Source organism: Grampus griseus (genome assembly GCF_964374135.1).
Source record: "Grampus griseus genome assembly, chromosome: 3".
Lineage (NCBI taxonomy): Eukaryota > Metazoa > Chordata > Mammalia > Artiodactyla > Delphinidae > Grampus > Grampus griseus.
Window position 1 is genome coordinate 44158488 of NC_139019.1, and position 13825 is coordinate 44172312.

Genomic DNA, 13825 nt, shown 5'->3' on the forward strand with positions numbered 1-13825 from the left:
TCTCCCGCCATCTGACACAACCATGCCCCAAGGCTCTCGGTCCGCAGTGCCACCTGGCCTGGGGGGCTTGTGCGGCCCATTCCTCCTTCTCCTTTAATTGTCCTTCACTCAATCAATTACCAAACTTTCCAAAAACTTTCTTGTGAGCCTAAAAAGAGAAGGACAATCTTTGTGTTTTGGTGGGGCGGGGGCGGCTTCTGAAGCACAAGGCCCTGACCCAAAAGTCCACTCACTACCTTTCCTTGAAGGGGTTGAAGGTAGGACTAATAATGTGTCCTGCCCGTCAGGCTTGTGTTTCTGTCTGTACACAGTTCTCACTGTGTCTGAAGCTTACCCATGAGATTCCAAATGAAAGCACAACATCCTGTCGTAGACAGAATACTGCCCCCTGCCACCCTCCCCTGCAAAATGTCCATGTCCTAGTCCCCCAAACACATGAATATACTACCTTACCTGGCGGAAGAATTTTTCAGATGTGATTAAGTTAAGGATGTGGAGATGCGGATTATCGTGGATCATCCACTTACTATTTTTTTAAATTGAAGTACAGTCGATGTACAAAATTATGTAAGTCACAGGTGTACAATATAGTGATTCACCATCTTTAAAGGTTATACTGCATTTATAGTTATTATGTGGATCATCCAGGTATGAAAAAAGAGGGAAGCAGGAGAGGCAGAGGAGGAGAAGCAAAGGTCAGAGGGATGTGACTGCAGGCTTTGAAGGTAGCAGAGGGCCGTGAGCCAAGGAATGCAGGTGGCCTCTAGAAGCTGGAAAAGGCCAGGAAGTGGATTCTCCCCTAGAGCCTCCAGAAGGAACCCAGCCCTGCCAACCAGTTTAGATTCCCGACCTCCAGAACTGTAAGATAATAAACTTGTGCTGATTTAAGTCACTAAATTGTGGTAATTTGTTACAGAAGCAACAGGAAATGAATATACCCCCCTCCCAATCCATCTTAATCACCTGTTGCCTCCTTCAAATCATAGCCTCAACCCACTGCCTTTGGGATGCTTTTCCTTCTTTCTGACTAACTCACACCATTTCCCAGTTCCTACTAACACACACCACGGCTTCATATACTTGGATTGGGATTTTGAGAAGTCCCAGTGTACTCTGCAGTGTTTTAGGGGAAAAGAGAACCCCTATGTAACAGATGTACCAGTGAGCCAGGCAGCCAGGCAGCTGTGCAGGGGACCCGGGGTGACAGGCCAGCCGTTGCCTTCTGAGGAAATTGCCTTGATTGGGAAACCAGATTAGTTAACTGTGTGCAGCTCTGTGTTGAGTCACTTCTTGCCGCCCCAAGTCTTGACCTAAGCCTTTACCAAGCATTTCACGTGTGCTGTAGCTGTGCTGCAGACTTGCAAGGGGAGTTAAATGACTGTGTTTGGGCCAAGGTGGTAAAGGGGAAAAGGCCCCTTTGAAGCCAGAGTGTGGGAGGCAACAGTGATAATTAATTTTCCCCGGGGGATGCTCACCTGCAGGGAAGAATCGGAAATACTTTTACTGAGAGAGGCATGCTGTGGCCACAAGGGTTTTAGAATGAAATTCCTTTATGATGTGAGTGTGCCTCTCTGTGCAAATTACTACTTTTCAACCCTAGGATCTGGGACATGCAATAACAAAGTGGAGCTTAGGAGCTTGGTGACACTGGGGACGGACAACGCTAGGAAGAAGCAGAGGCAGCCTATGTGGAGCTAGCTTCTTCACAGCTGGGTCATTGCTCCCATTATACCCAGCCAAGGGCTCAGTTACCTTTAGCACAGGTACTGTAACAGTTAAACAGTAAACAGCGTGTATATCTTTTGCTATGTCCCACCATAATCATTAGGTGTTCAACCACTGCTCAGCTCCTGTGTGCCAGAGAATATGCATAACCCTTTTGATCTGCTATAAAACAGAAGCAGTTTTACAAATTGCATTTCTTATGATGAGCTTAAAGTTCTTTTGAAATACCATGACCCCCTTCATAATGTGACAGTTGTCATACATGCTACACACCCAAATCTCGGCAGTTCTATCTGTAAGCACAACGAAGAACCAGTTTTTCAACACAATCAGAAAGCTGGCTTAAGCCTAGGAAAGATTTTGGTTATTTAAGTGATACTGGAATTCAAACTCTTATGCTAAAGCCAAATAGGTTTCTGTGGGTAGTCCAGTAGGTAGGACTTTGCAATTCAACTACCTACCAGGTAATTCCTCATCTTCAAAAGGAGGGACTGGAAAAGATAGTAAATGATGGTGGAGGTTATGGGAGTGAGTGGTTGTTTTGGAATTGGTAGCAGTTGTGAGGATGTGATGACAGACTGAAGGTGATATTTGAGGTGGGGGGGGGTGTCTGCCACGAGAGAACAGAGTTGGGAAAAGAAGGTAGGAAATGGAGAGTCCACTCAGCAGGCAATGCTCTCCATCAGATCCACGTTTTGGAAGTGCAGATATTCTGGGAACGGTGTGGCAAGAGGAAAGAAGCAACAGCTATGTTCATTTTCTCCCATTCGCCCTCCTTTCTCCCTCCATCCACAACCCTTTACCACATTAGCTGGTTGGAAAATACGAAGTGATTAAAAAAGAACTGATAAATCAAAATTTGTTTTTCATTCAAGAAGTAGGTTCTATAAACAAATAGTCAAGTCGAATTTGTGAAGAAGCTTATGGACATAAGCTCACAGATGCTCAGTGTGTCCCCCTCATGTCACAGCACACGTCAGTCCTGTCCTCTGACTTATTGTAGACCCTTTGAGGGAGTCACTACTGCTGGCTAGACAGGCAGCCACCGTGGGTTCCTTCATTTCCTCAAGGCGTGGGGAAGGATTGGTTCCAACATGACTTCTTAACCACAGTTAATCTCTGATCTAGTAACTGAGTGACACCTTTTTGAAAGTGTTCAGTCTTTTTTGAATAACCCTGTACAGCTTCTTTGGATTTACACCCGTTTGCAGGCTACCATTGCATTCACTTGGTCTCTTCTAGTAGCATTCTGGTTTTGAAACTAAGAGCTAAACCTAGGTGTTTTAGTAACATGCAGTCGTTCTAAAAGGGATAGGAGCACTTATGAAAAAGAAGTCATTAAATTCTAGAAACATACATGGCACACGTAATTAGAGGGAGCTGCTCAGTTGTTTACAACTTGCATTGTGATTTGGAGCAAACTGAAAGGCTTCAGAAACAGGTCTTTTTACTTCTCTGAAATGTGTTTTGTATTACTGTGGGTTTACTGAAATCCTAAGAAGCTCTTAGTAATTTAATGCCAGCTAGGTGAAGAAGTCCGAGCACTTTTGTAGGCACCCATGTAAGAGAGTAGAGCGGCCACTAGAAGTCAATTTCATTATTCTCTTTTCTATTTCTCATTTTATTCCAGCCCAGGACATGGAATGTCTTGGTAGACTGAACAGCTGTGTATGTTGACTCAGAACTGAGAGACAAAATGTGTCCCTGTCTGAGATTTCTGAGAAAGTATTGTGATGAGATTTATTCAGATCACTTAGCAAGTATAAGAAGTGGGAAGTTTCATCATCAGTCCAGGAGCAATCATTTTTGAAATTGTCTGCACTTAGAGAATTAAAATGATAATCTTGACCTGGCTTGGATACTTTTATTGAAAGCTCCAGCGTTTTATGTAGTGTCAACCTACTTTATATAATTTCCTTAGACTTAATTTTTCCTTTCAGTTTGAAGTGCTCAATCTGTTTTGTCATTTAAATTAGAGCCTAGTGGTGAGAGTTGAATTATTTCTTAGTTTTATTGGATTTGGATTTTTTTTATGGCAGTCTTATTAGTCTTTCTAGAATGATTCTGCATAAGAGTTGCTTCTTTTTACTGTTTTTTCTTTATTGCCTGAGATAAATCAAGTATAGCTAAATATGTTTTCTCTCATTATATTAGTTTTGGCAATGTGTAATGGGTCAGTATTAAAAGAATTAAAGAATTAGTGGAAATGCTGCAGGTTTTTTGTGGGGGGAGAGGATGAATCGTTCGGGTTATCTATTCCCTTAAGACTTGTTAGAACCATATTAAGTTACCTAAGCATATTCCCTGGAATGGCCTGATATTTCATCACATTTGAAAGCATGTGTTTCCTTTCTAAAGCTGTAAGCCTTGATATTGCTGGGGCTGGAAATAAAAATTTCAAATGTCAAAAATTTCTCACACTGTATTTTCAAAGAGAACAGACTTCACTGATGTGAGTGGTTGATGCTTTAAAAGTTCTAAGCAAATGTTCACTTTCAACTGAAATTCTGTTCCATCTGCCTAGTGAATCCATGTGAAGCACATCACCCTCAAGTTATAGTCGTTCTTTCTTTGGTGTGGGTCCTCGTATAAAAACCTGGGAAACGGGCCCCACCGAACAGCACGCCAAATAAACATCATCTAATAATGTTGTAGGTTCATTCCAATGTATTTCCCCAGGTCTTGGTGAAAGGTATATACTCCAAGCTTGCTAGGAGAACATAATTAGGGAGTGTGAGAGAGGAGTATATGATCAATCTAGTCTCTTATTCCTATCTTGCAGAATCTTTTGATTCCTCTCTCAGTATTATAGTATGGAATTTCCAGCATCTCAACTTCACCTAATAGGGCCCAGCACTTAGTCCAAGTTTCCACCAATTATGGCAGCACACAATTGGAACCACTATCAATTATTATAGCTATCACATTAAATGCAACACACTCACTGAGAAAACTCCTAAGTATAACTTCAGTCTGATGTAAAACTATGCTTTTCTTTCTTTGGTAGAGCACACTTTTTATCAGATTTTTCTCTTTACAAAGAGCAGAACACTCTTTGTATGCAGATTTCCAAGATTTTTGTCTAAAGAGGTTAGCAAAACCCTACATTTCCTTTTTTGCAGGTAAGCCCTTTCCTCCAGATTTTGACTTCAGAAGTGAGTACCCTCAGTCATGTTGGGGTCTGACTCTGGGTCTAGAAATCGTAGAGGTGACTGTGGAGAGGGGCATGAGAAGAATGGGGGTGCTGGTCATTATGTGTTTGCTCCTTCCCATTGGTTCTTTGTCTTCTCTGTCTGGCTCGGTGCATTTGCTGGCTGACCTCTGGGACTATGTCACCTGCCCTATGGCTTCTTACTGGTTTAGGTCAATGGGAAACAGAGGATCTTGGGCAGTGAAAGGGAAGATAGTTCAGAGTTTTTATTTTCCCTTCCTCTTTCTTCTTTTGCCAGGGTACTGGATGGGACTGTGTTCCTCTATAACCACAGCTCCCATTGGGTGGCCGTCTTGCTGGACAGCTCTCACTGGGTTCTGGTCACACGGCTCCCTTTACTTGCTCCTTTGGGCTTAGTGATGATAATGACTTCCAGCTGTTAGCACAGAATGCCTCCTCATTCCTTGTGTGTTCCTTAATCCTGCCTAGACCTTTGTAAATAGTTTTAAATTAAATTCTTTTCAGTTAAAACCCTTTGGTTATTCTATATGTTACCTGCAAGGACCCTATCTGATAAAATTAACTTTTCCTTTCCAGATACCTCCAACATCTAAGGCTATTTCATTCATATTTGTGCAACCAAATGGTAAAGGCCTCATCAGATGAGGAAAAGATGTTGCTTTGGCTACAAGGGGGTGTGGCTGGATGTTTGGAGTCTCCTAGTTCTCAAATCCTCCTAAATAGCTCCACTCCAATTCTTGGATCCCATCCTTTTCCACCATTGCTCTACATTGCGGTACGCGGGCCTCTCACTGTTGTGGCCTCTCCCGTTGTGGAGCACAGGCTCCGGACGCGCAGGCTCCGGACGCGCAGGCTCAGCGGCCATGGCTCACGGGCCCAGCCGCTCCGCGGCATGTGGGATCCTCCTGGACTGGGGCACGAACCCGTGTCCCCTGCATCGGCAGGCGGACTCTCACCCACTGCGCCACCAAGGAAGCCCTGCTCTACATTTAACACGAACATCCTAGTGAATCTGTGAATTCAATCAGTGGAGTTTGTTTTTTAGGTACTTTAGCCTTATGTCTCTAATAGCTAAAATTTCTTTCAGCTCAGTCTGTGCTTTAAGATATATGTAGTAACTTGCCTTTGTTATTCTGTCTTTTAAACTGGCCAGACCCAAAAGAAGAGGCCATCCACCCCTCTACACAGAATTACTCACATCCTTTATATTGTTCCATGACAGTGAAAGGTTGGTCCTCCACAGCCTTGCCCTCAAAAAGCATTTCATTTTAAGTGATCCCAGGAGATACTTTAATGAACTGTTTCTCATGTCTGCCATGAGACACAAGATGCGCTTTCCTGAATACTAGAGGGATTTTTTTATTGCCTTCAGCCTGAATTGGGCCTGATGACCAATCCTAGATTTGCCCATTTCTTTAAGGGTCTGTTACTTGCAATTTCATTCTCTGGTATCAAAATATGTTTCAGTCAGCATACTTGATTTTAAGCAACAGAAATTGCCTTTAGATAGTTTAAACCAGAAAAGAAAGTTTTAGAAGGATGATGAGTAACTTATAGATTCCACTCAAAAATGGACAGAAACTAATTGGAGAGTCTAGGAAATAAGAAAATTAGTTAAAGTCATGCCAAAGCAATAGTCTGGTTAGGATTCTACCATGGGACCATGCCATGGTAGCCGTTGATGGCCTCCCTGTGTCGCTGAGGCTGTGAATAATTTCTCAACAGTTCTTGCATATTCAGGTCACTTTCTCAGATTGCAAGCGTCAAAATTTCACATTGGAGCATCTGATAGACTAAGTCTAAGCTCTAGCTGCTAGTGAATGAGTGTGAGCCTGGGCCTTGCCTCCAGCTAATGTTCCCACAAATGGGAATTCTTGCTAACTTAAAGGAGTGCTCAGATGCTGGTTAGCTAAAAGTCAAGACAAAACCCGAATGAGGCAATCACTGTGTAACATACCCATCCTGCCTTCTTGACTTCGTGGGTGATTAGAGTCCCTTTGCGGGGCCAATGTTGGAAGAGCAGTCAAGCAGACTGGGTATAATTATTGGCCATGGTGACTCAAATATGGAAGTCATGGCTACTCAAATTGGTGATGGTTTGAATTTTTTTTTAAATAAATTTATTTATTTTTGGCTGCGTTGGGTCCTTGTCACTTCACGCGGGCTTTCTCTAGTTGCGGCAAGTCGGGGCTACTCTTCGTTGCGGTACACGGGCTTCTCATTGCGATGGCTTCTCTTGTTGTGGAGCACGGGCTCTAGGCGCGCGGGCTTCAGTAGTCATGTCACACGGGCTTAGTTGCTCCACGGCATGTGGGATCTTCCTGGACCAGGGCTCGAACCCGTGTCCCCTGCATCGGCAGGCGGATTCTTAACCACTGCGCCACCAGGGAAGCCCAGTGATGGCTTGAATATTGTGATGGACATCATTTATGCTCTAAACTGCTCCTCTCCCTTTCCTCCTTCTCCCTAATATCCCAACTGGTCACAAAGCTTTGTTGATTTGTATTTCCTGCTACCAGAGAGATTTGATAATTTTATTTTTTATTATTTGTAGTTTTGGCTGATGAGTCAAATCACTAAGTGCCATACCTAGTGTCAAACATGAATAAAGTAGTTCTGAGACTAGGTGAAGGGAGAGAATGTTCTTGTTACTTTTACCATCTCTTTTTTAAATTGATACAGTTTCTTTTTCTCTGTTTCAACCTTTGTTTCTCTGAGACCATCAAAATTTAAAAATTGTATATTTTGTGTTTATTTTGCTGCAGATAATTTCTTCCATTTTGATAAAACTGACTATGTAGCCAAGGATGTAATGTTTTGATTCTCATCATTAAATTAATACCATTTTTTTAATAAATAGGGGTATATTTATGATTTCTTCTGGCATTTTACTAACTGATTATCTATAAATTGTAGTTTTCACATATAATAAGCTCTTATTACTCGGGTAAGTGAAGATTTATAAAAAGTTTATATTTCTGTGGAAGCCTTCCTTTTTTGGAACTATAAACCCTGTGGATTGCCCTAGAAGATCCCAGCATTGTTACTGGTAAACATAGCTTTCTCTTCACCGTTGAGGCCTGGTTTTACCTCATGATCCAGGTATGGAAAAGAGTAAACAATGTTGAGTAGCTACTATTTCTCAATTAAAAGAACAGGGGGTAATATTCGGGGATGTTCTGAGTGGGCCATAGAGAATATTCAGGAGACATGAAGTTAAAATATAATGTTGGTGTCTGGCTTTCTCTGTTCTCCCCCAACCTATAAAATAGCTAGGAAAAACCTCTCTTACTGCAACACCCCCATGAAGGGGGTATGAGTGCGAAGTTAACTCCTTTTTGCTGTGTCTTTGTATCGTATCTTCTCCCTTCTTCACCAGATGCTGTGTCATATGGCATGTATATGGTTACAAAGGCCTCATTCCCCATCCCAGAAAGAGCAACTTGACTCTTGACTTACATGTTGTCAAATAGCCAATTAAATAAGATTCTCCATTTTTCAAGTAGTGTTAGGGTGGTGTCTAGATAAAATGTCTGTCATCATATCACACTGGCACATCTGTTGACTAGCTTTAACTGAGTCTAAAATTTTAATATGGTTAGAACAGCAGATTTGGAATGAGATGAAAAACAAGGCAGGCAGCTCAAGGAGCCTCTATAGATTTTTATTACTTATGGTATTAGTTTTAAAAAAATGACAGCTATAGTTCAGACAGGTCCTTCATATTTAAAAAGGAAGTCTTAAAGTATCAGTTAATTTTAATGAGCAGACTCTCTACTGATATGTGTATATATATCCCTAAAGACATTCCAACTATACTTATCAACATCTGGAAGCAGTGTTGGCCAAACCGCATGCTTAGTCTCTAACTTCAAAAAACATTTTTTGAACAGAATCTTTTGTAAATTCTGAAAGGAAGCTGTGAATAGTTACCAGAAAAGTAGACTTTTCAATATATTATAATGTCTGAGTTATTAGGGAGTCAGATGCCTGAAACTCAACTCTAGAGCAATTTGGAGTTTAGAAAAAAAGAGAAAAATACCAGCAAGAATGTGAATAAATTAGAAGAGCTGAATATGCTATTGTACTCACTGAAAAGCCTTTCTTTTCTTCCTTCCTTCCTTCCTTCCTTCCTTCCTTCCTTCCTTCCTTCCTTCCTTCCTTCCTTCCTTCCTTTCTTTCTTTCTTTCTTTCTTTCTTTCTCTCTCTCTCTCTCTTCCTTCCTTCCTTCCTCCCTCCCTCCCTCCCTTTCTTCCTTCCTTTCTTTCTCTCTCTCTCCTTCTGTCTTTTTCTCTCCCTCCCTCCCTCTTTGTTCTTCTCTCTCTTTCTTTTTTTAGGCTAAAATTTTAGTAGCTTCATAACTAGCTCACACTCCAAAAGATGAGGTTGATTGATCCTTTGATAAATCAGAATAATGGGAAACTTTTATTGATAAGCAAAAACTTTTAAAATCCAGCTCTGTAGGCTGAAAGGCATAGGAGAAGTGAATGGAAAAGAGAAAAGATAAAGAAAGGGAAAAGAAAAAATATGCTTTAGAGGAAGGACAGCACAGCAAAAGTGACAGATACTAGCAGACAGGAGCTGAGAATAGAGTGGTAAGAAATAGATAATGCAAAACTGTGACATTCATGATGTATACCAGACTCCATGAATTCACTCGTTTATTCATTCAAACCACATTTATTGAGTTAATCATCTATGTCTGGCATTAGGAAAATCTTGGTTGGTTTAAAGGTGGACGAATACTATCCCTGTCTCTGTCCTCCAGACACTGATTGATGGGTGAGGGTGGGAGAGTGTGGACACATGTTATAAGTGCAATGATGCTATATGCATGCAAATGATACAGTGGGAGCACAAAGGAGGAACTTATCACTTTTCCTTGGAAAAGTTCATCCAGGGAGGGTGGGAATCACTTACAACGGTGTGAAATTCATCTGTAAAGGCTACCTCAGTGCTGTGCCATCTGGTGAACCACTGGTGAATAACAAGCCAGTCATACAGAGTGAAGTCAGTCAGAAAGAGAAAGACAAACACCGTATGCTAACACATATATATGGAATTTAAGAAAAAAAAATGTCATGAAGAACCTAGGGGTAAGACAGGAATAAAGACACAGACCTACTAGAGAATGGACTTGAGGATATGGGGAGGGGGAAGGGTAAGCTGTGACAAAGCGAGAGAGAGGCATGGACATATATACACTACCAAACGTAAGGTAGATAGCTAGTGGGAAGCAGCTGCATAGCACAGGGAGATCAGCTGGATGCTTTGTGACCGCCTGGAGGGGTGGGATAGGGAGGGTGGGAGGGAGGGAGACGCAAGAGGGAAGAGATATGGGAACATGTGTATATGTATAACTGATTCACTTTGTTATAAAGCAGAAACTAACACACCATTATAAAGCAATTATACTCCAATAAAGATGTAAAAAAAAAAAGATGGCATTGATTCTAAAATTTAAAATTGCAAGATAGAATGTTTCCTCATTCAATTCATCCATCATTCAGTCAGCGTTGATGAATAGGAGAATATCCAAAAGACCCTAGGTTTAAATTTGTCTGCATTATGGAATTCATATTTTCAGCTAATGATCCAGGGCTCAATAGTTCTCTCTCTTGGAGGTTCACCTTACCTGTCCCAGAAATTTTCTGTGGATGGGGAGATACGTTTTTTTTCTGTAATTGACAATGTAGGTCAGAGTGTTTGTGAGAACTACTCTGCAAACGGGAATTGTTGCAGCATATAAATTCAAGCTATTATTATTATTGCTATTATCTCTGCCTACCAATGACCTGAAGACCAGTTCATCCATTAAAACCTAACTTAACTGAGATTACAAGGAATGTATAACCTTATCTACTAGCTCTCTTTCTTTTTTTAAAATTTCCTGTTAATGTTTACGTGGTCAAACGTATCAGGTATAAAATTATAACATACGGATAAATAGGTTACACATATAAAAAGTGGTTCTCTCTGGATCATTCTACATTTATTTGGAAGAACTGAGCAGAAATTATAGGAAATTCAGGTATGAATTAATTTTAGTTTATTTAAAATTAATTAAAGAAGAAAGAAAACTCTAAGTCATAAAATAAAGTGCCTTTGGAGGTTAATTTTGGTTAAATGAATTAACAATTGTGTTGTCATATAAAAGAAAATAAGAAACAATCAAATTCTTTGAAAATTTTTAAGCAAAAAATGCATAAAGACTCCAATTTAGAGATTTAAAACACAAATATAAGCTTCCTAACTAAAACGAAAAGAGAAGAAATTCCTCTTTTCCTGAGAATGTGATAATGCCTTAATAAGCAACAACCCTCCAAATATTCTAAAATTTCAGAAAAAGACCCCTGAAAAATACAAATATCTCTGATATTCAGATAATGACAAACCACAGAATAGACTGAAATAAATGTGCTAGTACTTAAAATTGGTTGAAAATCACCATTAGATTCATTACAAAATTTTAGAGAACACAGGAAGACGCACTGATGTTTTCTAAGATGTTGATATCTTAGAGACACTTCACATTAAGAGGTATTGCTAGTTACTGGACATAATAAAACAGAATTATTCTAAAATCTTTCCAGTAATAAAATTGGAAATACTATACTGATACTAGAATTTATAATTTTCAAAGATGCTGCAGCTATGTTTTCCCACAGTGAAATCCTTGATAAGAGAAATATCCAAAATCATGGCCTATAGAAATTATTCAAGACATGCATTATTATGCTAAGCAATAGAAATAAAATTATCCGTGTCAAGCTGCAGCATACTGACATTAATTAATTTGATATTACAGTATCTTTCTCTCTCTTTCTATTTTAAAAGTTAGGCCTTAGCTGTAGTAGTTTTGCTGTTTTACAAGTATAATGAAGTTCGATAAGTTAGACATTAAAATGTGTTTGACCAGCAGAACTCCATTCTGAGCTGAAAATAGTTGATTTATAAACAATATTAATGGAACGCTGCTGTTTCATTATGCTAATTTAATAAGGAAAACAAAATAAGGAGTCACTAAAATGGTGACTGTTGGGGAATTAAGAAATTCACATTAGCTGCTCAGATAGCCAGATTTATCAGTATATTTTAAGATAAAATATTTCTTTAGTGCTTATGTAAATATGGATTTGCTTCATCCATATAGTTCATTATCTCTCTACAAAGAAGTAAAACAAAACCAAAATTCTAATAAGACATGTTTGCTAAATACATATACATTTTTTACAGGGTGGTACAGCCTGCTATGGTTAAATATTTTAAGCAAGAACTAGTATTTAAAGCTTAAAAATTCTGAAAGGACATTCCTCATTTTACTCCTTGTCACTTATTTTCATTTAAGCAAGTCTACATGCCTTTGAACCCTAAAGGTAAAGAAAATAGAATAGGATCTCAGAATCCTCCTTAAATTGATAGAGGTCAAGATATGGTTAGCTGGTGGGGAGCCCACAGTACTTGGATGGAGATGAGTTTGCTGGTTTACCCACTAGCGAGAGTGGAAGATTTACCTTGACTCAATTGCAAGTGGATAAAAGCAGAACCATTGCTATGACCTAGAAGTTGGGGAGAGTGTAAACGCATTGGCATGGAAGCCCATTCAGAAACATTTCCTGTGGATGATGGGAGGACTAGCCTTATCATACTCCTGCTTACTGATCCACATCTGCTGGAATGTGGACAGGCTGGCCAGAATGGAGCCCCCAATCCAAACGGAGTACTTCCGCTCCGGGGGGGAAGGGGTGATCTTGGTTTTCACGTTGCTGGGTGCCAGGGCTACAATTTCCTTCTGCATCCAGTCAACAGTGCCAGGGTACATAGTGCTGCCTCCAGAGCGCATGGTGTTGGCATACAGATCCTTGCGAATATCCACATCGCACTTCGTGACAGAGTTGAACGTTGTCTCATGGATCCCACTGGACGCAGTGCCCAGAAAGGAGGGCTGGAAATGGCTTCAGGGCATTGAAAGCGTTCATTCGTAGTGGTGATCACCTGCCCATCGGGAAGCTCGTAGCTTCTCTCCAGTGAGGAGGATGAAGCAGCACTGACCATTTCTTACTCAAAGTCCAGGGCCACGTAGCACAGCTTCTCTGTGACATCGCGAACAATCTCCCGCTCAGCTGTGGTGGTAAAGTTGTAGCCTCGTTCTGTTAGGATCTTCAGGAGGTCTCTGCCGGCCAGATCCTGACGAAGAATGGCATGGGGCAGGGCATAGCCTTTGTAGGTGGGCACAGTGTGATTGACCCCATCTCTGGAATCCGTCATGATGCCTGGGGTCCAGCCTGGATAGCCACATACGTGGCAGGTGTGTTGGAAGCCTTGAACATGATCTGAGTCTTCTCCTGGTTGATCTTGGGGCTGAGGGATGCCTTGGTGAGGGGGATGGGATGCTCATCCAGTGCCACGCGGAGCCCGTTGTAGAAAGCGTGGTGCCAGATCTTCTCCATATGGTCCCAGTTGGTGACCACTCCGTGCTCAATGGGATACTTCAGGGTCATGATGCCTCTCTTGCTCTGGGCCTCATCCCGCATGTCGCAGTCCTTCTGGCCTACGCCTACCATGACCCCGTGGTGCCGGGGTGCCCTACCATGGAGAACACAGCTCGGGGAGTGTCGTCACCGCCAAAGCCTGCTTTGCACATCCCTGACCCATTATGCACCACCAAGGCAGACAGCTCGTCGTCAGTCATAGTGCTGGCCAGAATCTTCCAGATGAGTGAACAGAAGTTAAATATAGAGTAAGTACCAGACTCTGGTGGGCAAGAGAGAGAATGAACAGGCTGAAAACACTTCAGAGCTGCCTTCAAAGAGGGGAGCCTGTGCTGTGATGACAGGTATTTAAAGGTACACATTGGCACCACCCGTGTCCTATTCCAACAGTTCTCAGCATTTCTGGGTGGGGTTGCCTCTGAGGTATTAATAATAA

General features: G+C 41.3%; 1 protein-coding gene across 1 annotated transcript; it reads right to left on the reverse strand.

Moving 5' to 3' along the window:
* Positions 1-12500: 12500 nt before the first annotated feature.
* Positions 12501-13589, reverse strand: ACTBL2 (actin beta like 2; the record flags this gene model as incomplete). The annotated part of the gene is given in 5 exon segments (XM_082651876.1): positions 12501-12850; positions 12853-12955; positions 12959-13179; positions 13182-13481; positions 13484-13589. Coding segments are annotated over 5 exon segments (1080 nt in total).
* Positions 13590-13825: the final 236 nt, after the last annotated feature.